We start from the raw sequence: 19,405 nt of genomic DNA, 5'->3' as shown, positions 1-19,405 counted from the left end.
TCCAGTGTTTCCATTGTTGATGTGCTAATTTTCATGGTGTTTTGTGATGGTAGTTACGAACAACTGAAGGTAGATTCACATGCAATTTATTTCAGGTGTTCACTTCGTCGAAACCTCTGTCTCAATTTTGTGTCTTACAACATTCAAAAAGATGATGATGGGTGCCAAAAAAATTCAATGTTCAACTGGTATGAGTTGTACATACATATGCAAATTAGTTGGAAATTTGTGGAATTGCCTGTCTGTAAGATGTCTTGAAATTTTATTAATGAAATTTTCCATGATAAATGGCAAATGATGTGCCATTTATAGATGGACATACATTTTGCAAACTTGCTGAAATTTGGTATTTTTTTAAGAGAATATAAAATATAATGCAAAAGTTACTGAGATCGGTATTGTGAGGTTATTTGATTGAAATGAAACTGTACAATTACACATCTTTATCACTGTATATCTTTAGCTCTGTTCCAGAACTAAAAAGTTTTTACAACTTTTACCACTTTTACACATTTTGCGTTCCCGTACACAAAATTTATAGTAAAATCGTTTACGACTTTTACCACTTTATAAAGTACAGGAACAGGCCATTTATATAAGCTGGAATGGATTCTCATATTCAAATAATTAATGTGCCATGTAATCCTTAAACACTGTAGGCATGGTTTAGTTTTGCTATTTCAACTGGTAGTAAATTTTACAGCATTTGATGCATGCCGATACCATGTTACGTGCATTCCCCGTTAATATGCAGATTATTTGGATTTAAAATCGACCAAAGGCCTTCACAAGAGTCATGCAATTTGAACAGGCCTGAATGTAAACAATATTAATTTTGAACAAACAAATTAATTTATCTATTAATAACCATGACTTTCAGACATGGATCATTAACAGTCAATTGTTAATGAAATACTTCCGTACTTACAAATTACATAATTATATAATTTACATAACCATAAAGAGGTTTTTAGTCCTAAGAAATTATTACAAAATTTGTTTACACATTTTGTCCATAACTTTCACTTCTCAGTACAAACATATCTTAATTTTTCTTTTCAAAATGTTTTCTCTTCTTCCAGGGTATGCCATCAAATGTCAGTTCACCACGTGATTCCTCATCGAATGGTGTGAGTGGCGGTAGTGGTAGTGCTGCATCGCAGGCCACCACAACAACACAAGTACCAAAAGTTTTTCACAATACCCGCTGCACCCGACATCACAAGGCTGCCCACAGTCATTCGCCCAGTCGAAACGGTGGTATGTCTGTGGGAGTAGATATACCCCATCACTCCCTCAATGGCCACACTCATAATGGTCATGGTCACATTCATCATCTGCCAAGTGCTGGACATCGAAAGAAAACCGAATCGGTATTATCAACAGACTCGGATATACGTTTCACACGAAGAAAACTGGGAGATAGCCAGAAGTGTGGTTGTGCTGTGATTGCAGGATTTCTAGTCGCTCTGTTGGTGGCTGGGGTTTTTGTTTATGTGGGATGTAAGCATGATTTACATAGTTGGTAAATTGAAATATTTTCATTAATTCTTTTTCTTGTTCTGCAGATACCTACTTCAAACCGGAACCATTGTCTGATCGAATATTCCGTGGTAAATTCCAAATATTAAATGACAAATGGTCCATGGATTTGGCGAATCAAAATTCCGTGAGATTCCAACAGAAGTCAAGAGATTATAGGGAACGCATCAATCTGCTTGTGAGACGTTCGGATTTGCGTGAGGCTTATGAGGGTAGTGAAATTTTGGCTTTAGATGGGTAGGTATTTATTTTTAAGGTAGATAATTCTTTCAATTTATTTAAGATAGATAATCAAGTGGCTTAGATGCATTTTCATAATAATGTGGATAGATTATCCGCGTTATCCAGTTTATGAAAATACATTATCCACGTTAATCAGATAATGTAAATACACTATCCACGTTAAGAAGATAATGTACATACATTATGCGCGTTATCCAGATAATGTAGCTACATTATCCACGTTATTTAGATAACGTAGATACATTATCCACGTTATTTAGATAGCGTAGATACATTATCCACGTTATTTAGATAACGTAGATACATTATCCACGTTATTTAGATAGCGTAGATACATTATCCACGTTATTTAGATAGCGTAGATACATTATCCACGTTATTTTGATAACGCAGATACATTATCCACGTTATTCAGATAACGTAGATATATTATTCACGTTACTTATATAGCGTAAATACATTATCCACGTTATTCACACAACGTATATACATTATCCGAGTAATATGGATAAAATGCATAGATACATTATCCACTTTGTTTAGATAACTTATATATGTTATCCACTTTATTTAGATAACGTAAATACATTATCATCGCTATTTAGATAATAACATGTTATTTACATAACGTAGATATATTGCCCTCGTTATTTAGATAAGGTAGAATAATTGTCCACTTTATGTAGATAACGTATATAGATTATCCACGCTATTTAGATAATGTAGATACTTTATACACGTTATTTAAATAACATAGATATGTTATCCACGTTATTTCCATATCGTAGATACATTATCCACCTTATGTACGTAACGTAGATGCATTATTCATATTATTTAGATAACGTAGATACGATATCCACGTTATTTAGATAATGTTGACAATTGTCCACGTTTTTTAGATAATATAGACGATACATTACCCGCTTTATATAGATAACAAAGATATTATTCACGTTATTTAGGTAACGTAGATACATTATCCACGTTATTAAGGTAACGTAGATACATTATCCACGTCACTTAGATAACGTAGATACATTATCCATGTTATTCAGATAACGTAGATGCATTATCCACGTTATTCAGATAACGTGGATACATTATCCACGTTATTCAGATAACGTAGATACATTATCCACGTTATTCAGATAACGTAGATACATTATCAACGTTATTTAGATAACGTAAATACATTATCCACGTTGCTAAGATAACGTATATACATTACCCACGTTGCTAAGATAACGTAGATACATTATCCACGTTATTCAGATAACGTAGATACATTATCCACGTTATTCAGATAACGTAGATACATTATCCACGTTACTTTGATAACGTAGATACATTATCCACGTTGCTAAGATAACGTAGATACATTATCCACGTTGCTAAGATAACGTAGATACATTATCCACGTTATTCAGATAACGTAGATACATTATCCACGTTATTTAGATAACGTAGATACATTACCCACGTTATTTAGATAACGTTGATACATTATCCACGTTATTTAGATAACGTAGATACATTATCCACGTTATTTAGATAACGTAGATACATTATCCACGTTACTTAGATAACGTAGATACATTATCCACGTTATTCAGATAACGTAGGTACATTATCCATGTTATTCAGATAACGTAGGTACATTATCCACGTTATTCAGATAACGTAGATACATTATCCACGTTACTTAGATAACGTATATACATTATCCACGTTATTCAGATAACGTATATACATACATTATCCACGTTATTCAGATAACGTATATATATTATCCACGTTATTCAGATAACGTAGATACATTATCCACGTTATTCAGATAACGTGATACATTATCCACGTTATTCAGATAACGTAGATACATTATCCACGTTATTTAGATAACGTAGATACATTATCCACGTTACTTAGATAACGTAGATACTATCTCTGTTGGTTTAGATACATTATCCACTTTATTCAGATAACGTAGATACATTATCCACGTTATTCAGATAACGCAGATACATTATCCACGTTATTCAGATAACGTAGATACATTATCCACGTTATTCAGATAACGTAGATACATTATCCACGTTACTTAGAAAACATAGATACATTATCCACGTTATTCAGATAACGTAGATACATTATCCACGTTATTTAGATAACGTAGATACATTACCCACCTTACTTAGATAACGTAGGTACATTATCCACGTTATTCAGATAACGTAGATACATTACCCACCTTATTTACAAGACGCGGATACATTATCCACGTTATTCAGATAACGTAGATACATAATCCACGTTATTTAGATAACGTAGATACATTATTCACGTTACTTAGATAACGTAGATACATTATCCACTTTATTCAGATAACGTAGATACATTATCCACGTTTTTCAGATAACGTAGATACATTATCCACGTTATTTATATAACGTAGATACATTATCCACGTTACTTAGATAACGTAGGTACATTATCCACGTTACTTAGATAACGTAGGTACATTATCCACGTTATTCAGATATCGTAGATACATTACCCACCTTATTTACAAGACGCGGATACATTATCCACGTTATTCAGATAACGTAGATACATTATCCACGTTATTTAGATAACGTAGATACATTATTCACGTTACTTAGATAACGTAGATACATTATCCACTTTATTCAGATAACGTAGATGTATTATCCACTTTATTCAGACAACGTAGATACATTATCCACGTTATTCAGATAACGTAGATACATTATCCACGTTATTCAGATAACGTAGATACATTATCCACGTTATTTAGATAGCGTAGATACATTATCCACGTTACTTAGATGACGTAGGGGCATTATCCACGTTATTTAGTTAACGCAGATACATTATCCGCGTTATTTACATGACGCAGATACATTACCCACCTTATTTACAAGACGCGGATACATTATCCACGTTATTTCCATGACGTAGATACATTATTCACGTTATTTACATGACGTAGATACGTTATCCATTTTATTTACATACGTATTTACATTATCCACGTTATTTACATGACGTAGATACATTATCCACGTTATATACATGGCGTAGATACGTTATCCACTTTATTTACATACGTATTTACATTATCCACGTTATTTACATGACGTAGATACATTATCCACGTTATATACATGACGTAGATACATTATCCACGTTATTTACATGACGTAGAAACATTATTCAAGTTATTTAAATGGCGTAGATACGCTATCCACTTTATTTACATACGCATTTACATTATCCACGTTATTTACATGACGTAGATACATTATCCACGTTATATACATGACGTAGATACATTGTCTACGTTATTTACATGACGTAGATACATTATCCAAGTTATTTAAATGACGTAGATACGTTATCCATTTTATTTACATACGTATTTAGATTATCTACCTTATGTACATGACGTAGATACATTATCTACGTGGCGTTGGTACATTACAAAATAATTTAGATAACGTAGATATATTATCCGCAATATTTAAGTAAGCAAGATACATTATCCATGACAAACTCTCAATCTGTTCATATCTATTTCCAGTTTCGAAGATAAAAGTGATATCCTGGTCCATTTCAATATGGTCTTTGATCCCTATGCCGGTTTGGTAAATACCGCAGATCTTTTGGCCCTGTTCGGTGAAGAGTTCAACAGTCCCCATCCTCGTTACTTTGGCAATATCACCGTCGATCCACAATCGTTGATGATCAAAGAAGTCACCGGTCTAATTGAAGAACCTATTATGTCCTCCTCACCCTTGGGTGGAGATGATGAGACCACAGAGATCATAACCACTACCCCCCGACAACCTCGACGATGCGAACCTCTGAAGCTGAACTATTGCCGTTCCATTGGTTACAACATTACCACATACCCCAATCTCCTAGGTCACACATCTTTCGAAGAGGTTCAAGCTGATGTTATTGCCTTCCGTGAATTGGTTGATGCCGAGTGTTTCCGTGAAGCTTTTGACTTTGTGTGTCGTTTATTGCAGCCTCCATGTGAGGGACAAATCAATGTAGAACCTTCGCCGGGCATTATGTGCCGCGAATATTGCGAACAATTTATGAGAGGTTGTGGTAATCGGCTGCCAAAACGTTTCCAGAAATATTTCGATTGTGAGAAATTCCCTGAGTCGACGGGTATCCAATCGTGTCACCACAAACCTCGCTGTGCCAGTGATATGCAAATGAATGCCCACAGTCCGCGTTTGTGTGATGGAGTTGCAGATTGTCCTGATCTCTCAGATGAGCGTACATGTTCCTTCTGTACCAGTAGTTCATTGTATTGTGGTCGTGGTAGGGCTTGTGTGCCACGCAAGGCGCGATGTGATGGCAAGGCAGATTGTCCAGATGGTTCGGATGAAAAGGATTGCCGTAAGTCAATGGAAAACAATGTTCAGTTTAACCTACAACATATTAATAAATTATCTTACTTCCTTCAGTTTCCATTGCCCCCTTGGCAAGCGAATTAATAGATCCCGAGCCCTTGGTTCCATATTTGCCCAGATTCCATCCTGAAGGTTATGCAGTGTTTTCGGAAAAAGGTTCTGTGGGCAAACTTTGTGCTGAAGGTCTAGAAGGTGATAGTAAACTGGTGGTTAGGCAGACTGTGGCCGAATCTCTGTGCAAATCTTTGGGTTATGAGTAAGTTTAGCGTGCGGAAGTTCCAAAATCCGTAACTAATTCCGTACTTTTTGTGTAGATCTGTTGAAATATTTGATGTGGTCACCGATACTGAAAATATCAATGATTATGTAAGGGTATTGGATCCCCATGCTCCAGAAATTTCCTTTGTCCGCACCCATTGTCCTCGTCGCCAGGTGCTCTATGTGGGTTGTGGTGAATTGCAGTGTGGCATACAATCGGTATTGACGGCGAAACAACATTTGACCTTACCCAAAATGTCTTCACCTGGCGATTGGCCCTGGTTGGCTGCCCTATATCGTGAGGATATCCATGTTTGTGATGGTACCTTGGTAAGAGGAGACATTTCTTTCTACTTGTCGACTTCTAAATTTTCTTCTTTTCCCACAGATTTCTCCCGACTGGGTTCTTACCACAGAATCCTGTTTCCAAGGTCAACCTAGAGCCACCTGGATGGCAGTCTTCGGCTCGGTGCGTTTAGCATCCAAGGCTCCCTGGACCCAACGACGTCGTATCATTGGCATGATCAAGAGTCCCGTAGAAGGTTCCACGGCGGCCTTGATACGCCTCGAAACCCCCGTTGTCTTCTCCGATCACGTGCGACCCATTTGCCTGCCCGATGAACAACAACGACGCCAAGAACAACAAATCCAGCGTCGAGCCTATGTACCCAAAGCCGAACGTCTGGAGGGTAAAGCCACGGAAGCCGTTCGCTTGCTGGAACATGAAACCCAACAATATTTCGAATTACCCACCTTTGCAACAAGTTCAGAAATGTCTGATTCAGAAGAAAACAACAACGGAGATTTCTCTTATGAATCGGCAGCCTATAAAATGCCTCAAGCTGAATCTTTGGTATCGGAAATCGAAGCAATGGATTTCGATAGTTATCCTCTGCCAGAAAGTAATCCTCAAGTGCAATATTATGGTGTTAATCAAACCACAGCAACAACAACAACACCAGCTGGTGTAGGCGGACCTAAAGTTCCATCATCAGCAGAACAACATCCCGAAGAAATGTGGACAATGTGCAATACACTGGGTTGGTCACGCCAGCGTGATCATCTACAGCGAGTCCAGTTGAAAATTGGTGATATGGCGTCATGTGAAAATATCTCCATAGCGACGGTGAATAGCATGTGCACGGAGGCGACATATCAGAAGCATGATTGCACGGTAAGTTAGAATGGGCAGTTGTTATGGCATGTATACTTAGTTAAGTGAATGAAAGACAATTTATTGAAATCGAGAACTGAACACAACTCTAACCGCGTTTTGTGCTCCAGCTCTTTAGTTTTCTATGTAAAATTTTGATGTGATTGCAAATTTCCGAAGACCACGTGTAACGTAAAGTCGATATTGTCTCCTCGAATCGACACTTCGTTCAACACGCTCGATGAGTGTTCTTATAATGGTATTAATATCCACATATATTATTATGTTTTTAAAATGACGTCGATACATTATCTACGTTATTTAGATAACGTAGATACATTATCCACGTTATTTATATGACGTACATACATTATCCGTGTCATTTAGATAACGTAAGTACATTATCCACGTCATTTAGATAACTTAAATCATTAACCGTGTTATTTAGATAATATAGACATATTATCCACGTTATATAAATAAGGTAGATACAATATCCACGTTACCTAGATAACGTAAATACACTATCCACGTCAGTTAGATAACGTAGATACATTAAACACGTTATGTAGTTAACGTAGATACAATATCAACACCAGTTAGATAACGTAGATACATTATACACGTTATGGAGGTAACGCAGATACATTATCCACGTTACTTAGATAACGTATATACATTAAACACGTTATTTAGATAACGTATATACTTTATCCACGTTATTAAGATAACATAGATACGTCATCCACGTTATTTTTATGGCGTAGATACATTATCCACGTTATTTAGATAACGTAGATACATTATCCACGTCAGTTAGATAACGTAGATACATTATACACACTATGTGGGTAACGCAGATACATTATCCACGTTACTTAGATAACGTATATACTTTATCCACGTTATTAAGATAACATAGATACGTCATCCACGTTATTTATATGGCGTAGATACATTATCCACGTTATTTAGGTAACATAGGTATATTACACACGTTATTTGGATAACGTATATACATTATCCACGTTATTAAAATAACGTAGATACATTTTTCACTTTATTTATATAACGTAGATACGTTATCCGTGTCATTTAGATAACGTAGATACATTATCCACGACATTTAGATAACTTAAATCATTATCCGTGTTATTAAGATAATGTAGACATATTATCCACGTTATATAAATAAGGTAGATACAATATCCACGTTACCTAGATAACGTAGATACATTAACCACGTCAGTTGGATAACGTAGATACACTATACACATTATGTAGGTAACGTAGATACATTATCCCCACATTTAGATAAAGTAGATACATTATCCACGCCATTGAGATAACTTAAATCAATATCCGTGTTATTTGGATAACGTAGATACATTATCCACGTTATTTAGATAACATAGATACATTATACATGTTATTTATATGACGTAGATACATTATCCACGTTAGTTAGGTAACATAGTTGCATTATCCACGTTATTTATATGACGTATATACATTATCCACGTTACTTAGATAACGTAGATACCTTATCCACGTTATTAAAATAAAGTAGATACATTATTCACTCTATTTATATGACGTAGATATATTATCCGTGTCATTTAGATAGCGTAGATACATTATCCACGTAGTTTAGATAACTTTAATCATTATCCGTGTTATTTAGATAAGGTAGACATATTATCCACGTTATATAAATAAGGTAGATACATTATACACGTTATGTATGTAACGTAGATACATTATACACGTTATTTAGATAACATAGATTCATTATCTACGTTATTTATATGATGTAGATACATTATCCACGTTATTTAGATAAAGTAGATATATTATCCACGTAATTAGATAACGTAGATACATTATCCACGTCATTTAGATGACGTAGATACATTATCCAGGTTATTTAGATAACGTAGATGCATTATCCACGTTATGTAGATGACATAGATACATTATCCACTTTATGTAGTTAACGTAAATACATTATCCCCGTTATTTAGATAACGTAGATACATTATCAATTTTAGTTGGATAGTCTAAATACATTATCCACATTATTTAGATAACGTAGATACATTATCCTCGGTGGGTAGATAACGTAAATACATTATGAACGTTGTTAAGATAACTTAGAAGCAAGATACATTATCCACGTAATTTATAGAGTGTAGATACATTATCCAGGCTATTTAGATAATATAGATGCATTATCCACGTTATGTAGATAACATAGATGCATTATCCACGTTATGTAGATAACATAAATACATTATCCACGTTATTTAGATAAAGTAGATACATTATCCACGTTATTTAGATAAAGTAGATACATTATCCACGTCATTTAGATAACGTAATCTTATCCGTGTTATTTGGATAACTTAGATACATTATGCACGTTATTTAGATAATATAGATACAATATCCACGTTATTTAGATAACGTAGATACACTATCCATTTTATTTAGATGACGTAGATACGTTACGTAGTGACGTAGTGACGGTATTTAGATAGCGTAGATACATTATCCATGTTATTAATATACCGTAGATATATTTTGATAACGTAAATACATTTTCCCCGTTATAAAGATAACGTAGATACAATATTCACGCTAGATAGACCAAACGACCTTAGAAAATGGTTTAAAAAAAAATACTTTTGGTGGGAGCAGAACGTTATTGAGTTTATTTGTTTGATGTATCGTTGAGATGTCATTTTAGAAAGTTTAGTAAAACCCTTATTAAAGTTTGTTGTCAATCAATAGGGGATTAAGATCCCGACCAAGGTTTTCTTCATCCTCAATCGAAGTCTTCAAGTTGTTTATAAAATGTTAGTGAAGAATCTAAATTCAATACATGTGGGAAATTCCACTAGATCCGAATATTTTTATGGCTTTGTCGTGGGTATTGAAAATAGTTAAAGGATCGCACACTTTTTCGTTAAAACCTTAAAAATTGTATTCTTTAAGAACAAATCCTTCAAATCCACCAAAGTGGTTCAGTTTGTCTTGAGCAAAAATTACAACTGTGTGTAAATTGAGGATTTTAGTGGGTTTGAGTTTTATTTCTCATAAACAAGAATTAGTTTCCCTGAATTTTAATTTTATTGCTCCGTAAAAAAACAATGCAGGTACCTCAGCTGGTAATGGGTTAATAATACACCTGCTTGTTCGCGTTGTTTAATCCATGTCTTTGCCTATTCTTTCCTCCTTTTTCATGTTACTAAATAAACGCCGAGGACAGGTAAAAAACAAACACAGCCATTTTTAGATAATGTTTTATGAAATGTAAGTGTGACTTACAAAATATATTTACAGAAGACAAACATTTCAACAATTTTGTTTTGTGTCTCTATCTCTAGGAGTATTGTACAGTTGAGGTTTTTTGTTGTTTACAGCTAAGTGATTAAATCTACATTAGGAACACTAGTTAAAAATACAAACTAAAGTCGACAAACACACATTTCAAATCCTTATGGAACGTTTCACCACACTCGCTGTTGTTGTTGTCGTCTTCAATTTGTTGTGTTGTGTTGAATCATGGAACATTTTATAACGGTTGACTATGCCTCGTACCATATCCTGTTGTTGATTATCCACATTTGTTGTCGTTGTACCAGGCCATTGACCAATGAAACAATTTTGTCTTCGTACGGGTACAGCTTCGGTGTGGGTATTTGTGGTTTCCTTTAGTTTATTGGACTTTTTGGATACTTTGAAGGGCTGTCTAGGTTCAATTGTGGTGCTATCTTCTGTGCTCCTCATCTGGTTGGCTTGTGAGGGCAATGTCAGCAACAATGAAGCATCCAAACGTACGAAGAATAGTTTTTGTGGATTTGGAAACAGCAAAATAAAATATTCAAAGATCTCCTTGTCGTATTTGGCACCATGTTCATCGTACAGTTGAATGGCATTGCGTTGTATGTGGGTTAGATCAAAGGTTTCAATAACTAGGGAGGGAAAAAGACAATTTTGTTAATAATTTTGGTTGCTGATTGGATTTTTTCTAAACAATAACTTACCTTTGCTAACCACATCTTCATAGGGCAGCACCGTATCACACTCAATGTTCCGAGTTAAACCTTTGTAGGAGACTTTTAGGGAATTCTTGAAAATCATTTTGTTTGTTTATTTAGAAAAACAATTTATTTAAAATTTTTCTTGTTGAAAATGTACTTCTGCTCTGCTTGCTAGCTCAGTCGATACTGTTTGCTTGCTGTGGCAGAGCGTAGAGTTTTTATGTGGTTTGAACAAATTCCAACGAGTACAGGCACGCACACACATGACTCACGAATTTGATACAGCTCTGTTGTTCTCATTCAGTATGGGACTCTCCTTTGACTCTCTGTTGTTGTGAAATACACTCTCCCGTTTAGCTCTGAAAAGGATATTGTTTTTTTTTTCTTGTTAAAACAAGCCGTTAAATGCATTAAAACATATGACTCACATTTACCTCTCGCTCTTCTTTCATAATTACCCCCTCTCTTTGTTGCTAGTTTTAATTAATTTTAAAATGCTTATCTCCGCTCTCTTATGAAGATAAAAAGGATCTTTAGAAAACCCACCCTTACTTGCGATAAGACCTCAAAGACCGGCTGGCACATCTGCATTGAAAATTATTTCATAATAAAAACAACACAAAATAACACTGTTGATTCCCATCAAACAATGGCAACGAATGCGAATGCATTATCTGTGAAGGAAGCATTAATGTGGCCAACTAGCAAGGCTGGTGGTTGGCTGCTAGGTAGCGCACGTTCTATAACGACCGATATTTGCACCCTTCTCTTCCATTGCATTCACACACAAACTTACTTTCTTAAAGTTGTTTTGACAATAAATCATGCGAATTCATGCACGGGCATGTGTTTTTTTGTTATTCTCTTTCTAAATTCTATTTAGTTGCTCTTTCTTCATGTAAGACCCAGTTTTTTGTTATTTGTAAAATGATATTGTTCTTGTTGTTTTTTGTTGGCACGTACTACAGTGGTACCAAAGGTAGATGATGTCTCGGGATAATCGCTTTCACTTAAAATAATATGTCGTCAGCTGTAATAAATCACTGAATAGTTTAGCTGTTGGTTATAAATCTTAGTTTTCAATTGAATAGATTCCTTTTGGTATCCTGCGACAACAATTACCGCATCCCAGAAGGCGGTAAATTATTACAATTATCATTTTGTTTTCAATATGAAGTAGTGCAATATTTTTAAGGGAATAAGAAGCAAGAAATGCAAGAAACTAATCATGCTGTTGGTAGATTTTTAGTTGGTTTTGAGTCTAGTTTAACGATATGGAAATGTTTATACTAGGTATACTTTTTCATATACTCTTCGATTTTTTCCAAGGAAACATAATTTATCCGTTAGTTTAATAATCGTTTATTATGGTTTCGTAATATTCGTCTCGTCTAATAACTAGTTTTGATTACGAGAAACTGACATTCTGTTGTGGGTCATTTTTGAAAATGATCATGGTCATAATTGTGTAGTGATAAGAAATATTTAAATAACAAATATGGCGCCCAACGTTAGGTGCCAACCAATTTTTAAGAACTTTCTCAATATGCTACATTTTCCCATTAATATACAAAAATCCTCAATATTAACACCACTGCATCATTATATGGGTGAAGGTCATCATTATATGAATTATACCCTCACACGGTGCTCTTGAAACAATTTTAAATGGAAGGTGCTTACACCTCGAAAGTTTTTGCGGATTCTGAAACTACAATGTTCATAGATGAGAAAAATCAAAAAACAAAAAAAATCGCCGGAGCGCTTTTTAAATAAATCGCGATTTAAGTTGACATTTTTAGGGGTGGTTTAGGTTTTCACAATTTTGCTTAAAAACCGCAAGTCCTATCTAAATAGGACTGAAAAAAATGTTGTAGGTATGAAAATTCTCTACAAGATTGACATTTATGGTATTCTCGTCGGTTTTACCGTTTTTGAGATATAGAAGTTCAAATTGGGACAATTCAAATTCAATTCAATTCTGTATAGCCCCCTTATAAAACAATGTCATGAAGGGTGCGCCTTAACTAACTTTTGATGAAAACCGCTTACACAGGGAAAGTTTTTGTGAATTCTGAAACAGCAGTGTTCATAGATGAGAAAAATCCAAAAACAAGAAACAAATCGCTGTAGGGATTTTTAAATAAATCGCGGTCAAAATTCACATTTTTAGGTGTTCTTTAGGTTTTCACGATTTTTCTTGGAAACCGCAAGTCCAATCGAAATGGAGCTTAAGAAAATGTTGTAGCTGTGAAAATTCTCTAGAGGATTGACGTTTATCATTTGTTCCAGCCTGTACCATTTTTGAGATAAAGAAGCTCAGTTTAAATTTTTAGGTTTTTTTGTTAGGGTTTCGCGATTTTGCTTGAATACAAGTCTTATCGATATGGGACCTGAGAAAATCTTAAAGCTGTGAAAATTCTATACAAGACTGGCTTAAGTAACTTATCCTAAGTTGTAACATTTTTTTAGATATATAAGTTTAAGTTGGGAATTTGCAGTCATGACATTGTTTTATAAGGGGGCTATACAGAATTGAATTGAATTTGAATTGTCCCAATTTGAACTTCTATATCTCAAAAACGGTAAAACCGACGAGAATACCATAAATGTCAATCTTGTAGAGAATTTTCATACCTACAACATTTTCTTTAGTCCCATTTTGATAGGACTTGCGGTTTTTAAGCAAAATCGTGAAAACCTAAACCACACCACCTCCAGCGCTCCGGCGATTTTTTTTGTTTTTTGATTTTTCTCATCTATAAACATTGTAGTTTCAGAATCCGCAAAAACTTCCGAGGTGTAAGCACCTTCCATTTAAAATTGTTTCAAGAGCACCGTGCTAAGCCTTTAGGCTAAAGAGGGTATTTACACTTTGATACGACCAAAAATGTGCCTCATCGAAATAATGGTTTTAGACCCCAAGTATGTTTGTACGATATCCGTTTCAGACAATTTTGAGTAGATCTAGCAATGTCCGTCCGTATGTCTGTCTGTCTGGCTGGCTGGTGCGCACGATAACTCTCGAACGGATCAATCGATTCGGTTCAAATTTTAGGTATCGAAATATTTTGTCCAGATTCGATTTAAGTTCGAAGATGGGTCATATAGGTCCACTTCTTCAGGTACCTCCTCCACAAATGTTCAAAAATTGTCGCAAAACTTGAGCGAACGATAACTCTTGTAGGGAATAACCGATTTGGTCCATACTTTGCACATCGTGTACTTTCTACCAAACTTAGATGAGGTTCCAATATGGACTTAATCGGTCCACTCCTTCGGGTACCCCCCACACAAAATTTCGGAAAAGTTCAGTTTAGGACCTGGTCTCGAATCGCTTTGATTTTTGTTTACGCAAGTTGTATTCGCTGTCCTCTATACGACGCTGTAAGTTTCATTAGGGGCTAGTCCATACTTCCTGAGAAAATAGCCTGAAAGTTACAAAAAAACCCTATGACACTGTGTGTAGTGGTTGGAGCGCAAGATAACTCTCGAACGGATTTGCCGATTCGGTCCAAATTTGTGCGTACAATAACTCTTGAAGGAAGTAACCGATTTGGTCCATACTTTGCACATTAGGAAGTTTCTACCAGACTTAGATGAGGTTTCAATATGGACTCAATCGGTAAACTTCGAGTACCTCCCACACAAAATTTCGGAAAAGTTCAGTTTAGGACCTGCTCTCGAATCGCGTTGCTTTTTGTTGTAACATCTTGTACTCACTGTCCCCTATACGAAGGTACAAGTTTCCTCAGGGGCAAGTCCATACTTCCTGAAAAAAATAGCCTGAAAGTTGAAAAACAAACCCTATGACACCAAGTTTATGGGTGGAAGCGCAATATAATTCTCGAACGGAAATGCCGATTCCGGCCAAAAGTTGGCCTTCGTAATATTGTTTCCTAGCTTAGTTTAAGTTCGTAGATAAGCCATATCGGTCCACACCTTCAGGTACCTACCTACCCCACAAAAGTTCAAAAATATTCGGAAAAATTGTGCGCACGATAACTCTTGATGGGAGTGACCGATTTGGTCCATACTTTACACATTCTCATAATATCTACCAGATATAGATCAGGTTCGAATATGGACTATATTTTTCCACTCCATCCGGTACCTCCCACACAAAATTTTGGATAGGTTTACTTTAATACCTGCTATTGAATCACTTTGATTTTTGTTGAAGCAACTTACAATCGCTGCCTCAATTACGATGGTAAAAGTTGTTTCAGCGGCAAGTCCATACCTGTTGAGAAAACAGCCCGAAGGGTGTAAAAACCCGCTATGGCACCCCCATTGGTCTTTCCTTTAAGTACCTTTTCCGTAAAATGTTTGAACTTTTATCCTAATCAAAATTTTTGTCGGTTCATACAACCAAAATTTTTAAAGCACCTAAATACATAAGTTTTTTTGTGAAAAAAGTGTTTCGATTTGCACAGGCTGAGGGTATATCTCTGTCGGCAAAGCCGACTGATACTTACTTTTTTACTTGTTTTCGTAGACACACCCCGACGAGATGAGTCGGTCTGGTTATGGGTGTCCGTCTATCCAAAACTTACAATCAGGCTACAGGAAAAAATTTTGCTCGCCAGGGAATTTCAGTTGGTCCCAGGGTGGAAGAAGCCTCTTAATTTTTTGGATAATATTAAGCGTCAGTATGGGCAAAACTCTATGGGAAATATTCAACTTTTTGTTCTGATCTATTAGACAATGAAAGTTGGCGTATATGGTTAGACAATGGAAATGTGGCAGTAGTCGTAAATACATCCCATTTTTATACCCTCCACCATAACACATCGAACTATTTATCGGAGAACCTATAGAAAATATACTTTTTCTTGATCAATGATGAAGCTCCTATAGAACTGAACTGTTTTTATTTTGAAGGTTTTAACCTCATTATCTTAAGAAATGTCTGGAATTTAATATTTGGTCTTCGTTGGGGGTACAAAACTTAGCTTCAGAGATTTCTACGAAAAGGGCAAAAATTCGTTTTTTTGTCTTTGTTGGAGGTAAGCTATTCCCGCAGAGAATGGTCAGTACGTTCTGATATACACAGATTTAGATTTTCCGGTTTAAGACCCATAGGACCCTGTTTACATGTAATATGACCTGGCACTCCTTTGGTCCATATGGTAACTCTCCTAGTACGGATATTCGATGCCTAAAATTGTTGATACTTATCAGTATTTAATCCCTACGTGGGTAAATTTTTTATTTATACATGTTGTCTTGTCTTAAATAAATCGTCCAACTAATTTTTGCAAAAAACCCGACATTTTTATCACAATTATCAGTATTTTTTCATAAATTAATACAGACAAATGTTAGTTTTCTTGGTTCGAAAACAATTACTTGACAAACAGCATGTATTTGCTCCCATAGGCCGATACCTCCCGAATTTCGATTTTTTTAAGCTCCAACCGAAATGGAATATGGACATTTTGTATTTGGTATCCGTTAGAGTATAAAACATTCCTGCAAAGAATTGTCGATAGAGCTCCACGTTTTCATATAACCATATGGAATGGTAACTCTCATTTTTTTGAAGGTTTTTGCCGCAATATCTAACCGAAATAGCAGCAATTTGGAATTTAGTCTTCGTTGGGTATATAATACATTTTGATATAAATTCCATAACAATCCAATGTTTAGCATGTTTAAATTTCAGACACATTATCCGAACAAAATTGTAACACATCGAAATATTCATCGGAGGCCATATAAAGAAGTATATATGTATATATTCTTGATCAGGGTAAAATTCTAAGTCGATATAACCATGTCCGTCCGTCTGTTGAAATCATACAGCTCGCAATTTTTAAAATAGAGCTTTGTAATTTGTTATAGAAGTTTCTATTACTCCTAGGATGTTTGGTATTGCAAATGGGCTATATCGGTCCACCATAGAACGGTATCACCCGATTTTCGGTATTTGGAAGGTTTTAACCTTATTATAACACCGAAATAACTAAAATTTCGTACTTAGTCTTCGTCGGTGGTATACAACTTTCCCCCAGAAATTTGTCGGTACAGGTCCACGCCTTAGTATAGCCCCCATAGAACGGTACCTCCCAATTTCCGGTATTTTTAAGGTTGTGGCCTCAATATTCCACCGAAATGGCTGAAATTTGGTATATGATCTTCATATGGGGTATTAAACGTTCCATATGAAATTTGTCGGTTTAGGTCCACTGCTTCATATAGCCCCCATAGAACGGTACCTTCCAATTTTCGGTATTTTGAAGGTTATAGCCTCATTATCACGCCGAAATGGCTGGAATTTGGTACTTAGTATTCGATGTGGGTATAGAACTTTCTCCCAGAAATTTGTCGGTATTTAGTATTGGTATTTAGTCTACGTTGGAAGTAGAACCCTTTCCGACTGAATTTTGTCGGTATAGGTCCCCCATACAACGCTACCTCCCGATTTTCGTAATTGTGAAGGATGTGACGTCACTATTCCACCGAAATGACTGAAATTTGTTATTTAGTCTTTCATTGGGTTATAAAATGTTCCAGAAAAGAATTATCAGTATAGGTCCACGTCTTCCTATATCACCCATAGAAGCGTACCTCTTGATTTACGGTATTTTTTTTAGATTTTAACCACATTGTCTTACTGAAATATCGGAAATAATAACAAATTTCGAATTGTTATTACTTATTTTGTTTACATTTATGCTAACGAGGGTATATACACGGGCAAAATGTGCCTCATCGAAATAATGGTTTTAGACCCCAAGTTTGTTTGGACGAAATGTGTTTCAGAAAATTTGGAGTTGATTTAACAATGTCTGTCCGTCTGTCTGTCTGGCTGGCTGGAGCGCACGATAACTCTCGGACGGATCAACCGATTAGGTCTAAAATTTGTCTTTCGTAATATTTTGTCCAAACTTAGTTTAAGTTCGAAGATGGGTTATATCGGTCCACTCCTTCCGATACCTCCCCCGAAAATGTTCGGGAAATTTGTGCGCACGATAACTCTTGAAGGGAGTAACCTATTTGAAATTTCCACTAGACTTAAATGTGGTTCCAATATGGACCCAATCGATAGACTCCTTCCGGTACCTCCCACACAAAAATTCGGAAAAGTTCAGTTTAAGACCTGCTCTCGAATCGCTTCGATTTTTGTTGCAGCAACTTGTACTCGCTGCCCCTATTTGACGTACAAGTTTCATCAGGGGCAAGTTCATACATCCTGAGAAAATAGCCTGAATGGTGAAAAAAACACTATGACGCCGTTTGTAGTTTTTTGAGCACAAAATTTGGCCTTCGTATTATTTTGTCCAAACATAGTTTAAGTTCGAAGATAAGCCATATCGGTCCACTCCTTGAGGTACCTCCCCCACAAAAGTTCAAAAATATTCGGACAAATTGTGCGCACGATAACTCTTGAAGGGAGTGACCGATTTGATCCATACTTTACACATCCTAATATATCTAACAGACATAGATCAGGTTCGAATATAGACTATATTTGTCTACTCCTTCGGGTACTTCCCACACAAAATCACTTTGATTTTTGTTGAAGCAACCCACATTCTCTGCCTCAATTACGACGGTAAAATTTTTCAGCTACTACCCCCAAATATTTAAAAAAAAAAATGCACTCAAATCGCATGCACGATATCTCTTGAACGGGGCAACCAATTTGGTCCAAACTTTGGCCCAAATCGGTCATCTCCTTAGGGTACCTCCCCCACAAAAGTTCA

General features: G+C 35.7%; 2 protein-coding genes across 7 annotated transcripts in view; one reads left to right on the top strand and one right to left on the bottom strand.

Moving 5' to 3' along the window:
* LOC141399276 (uncharacterized) overlaps nt 1-19,405 on the top strand; it is a 157,389-nt gene that overhangs the window by 134,192 nt on the left and 3,792 nt on the right. For all 5 annotated transcript variants that reach the window (XM_073977749.1, XM_073977748.1, XM_073977747.1 and 2 more), the window contains 6 exons: nt 1,083-1,503; nt 1,569-1,779; nt 5,390-6,222; nt 6,291-6,492; nt 6,551-6,824; nt 6,883-7,668. In XM_073977749.1, the coding sequence (XP_073833850.1) occupies nt 1,083-1,503; nt 1,569-1,779; nt 5,390-6,222; nt 6,291-6,492; nt 6,551-6,824; nt 6,883-7,668 (2,727 nt within the window). The remainder of the gene's footprint in view (nt 1-1,082; nt 1,504-1,568; nt 1,780-5,389; nt 6,223-6,290; nt 6,493-6,550; nt 6,825-6,882; nt 7,669-19,405) is intronic.
* Corp (Companion of reaper) lies at nt 10,939-12,866 on the bottom strand. Of its 2 annotated transcripts, XM_073977761.1 has the most exons (3): nt 12,122-12,866; nt 11,697-12,052; nt 10,939-11,624 (listed from the first exon to the last, which is right to left on the bottom strand). In XM_073977761.1, the coding sequence occupies exons 2-3, from the start codon at nt 11,791-11,793 to the stop codon at nt 11,140-11,142; spliced, it is 582 nt and encodes a 193-aa protein (XP_073833862.1). In that variant the 5' UTR covers nt 11,794-12,052; nt 12,122-12,866; the 3' UTR covers nt 10,939-11,139. The 2 variants fall into 2 exon arrangements, with proteins under 2 accessions (XP_073833862.1, XP_073833863.1); XM_073977762.1 differs by having other exon boundaries at nt 11,697-12,466.

This window comes from Musca autumnalis, unplaced genomic scaffold (genome assembly GCF_047663935.1).
Source record: "Musca autumnalis isolate F117 unplaced genomic scaffold, ASM4766393v1 scaffold_3, whole genome shotgun sequence".
NCBI classification, from domain to species: domain Eukaryota; kingdom Metazoa; phylum Arthropoda; class Insecta; order Diptera; family Muscidae; genus Musca; species Musca autumnalis.
Note: the sequence above shows the minus strand (reverse complement) of the source record. Positions and strands in the feature narration are given on the sequence as shown.

Bases quoted from the DNA above. Each gene is read 5' to 3' on its own strand.
- Corp (XM_073977761.1), bottom strand. From the start codon at position 11,793: ATGATTTTCAAGAATTCCCTAAAAGTCTCCTACAAAGGTTTAACTCGG. The intron at 11,625-11,696 runs GTAAGTTATTGT...TTCCCTCCCTAG, and splicing joins TGAAGATGTGGTTAGCAAAG to TTATTGAAACCTTTGATCTA.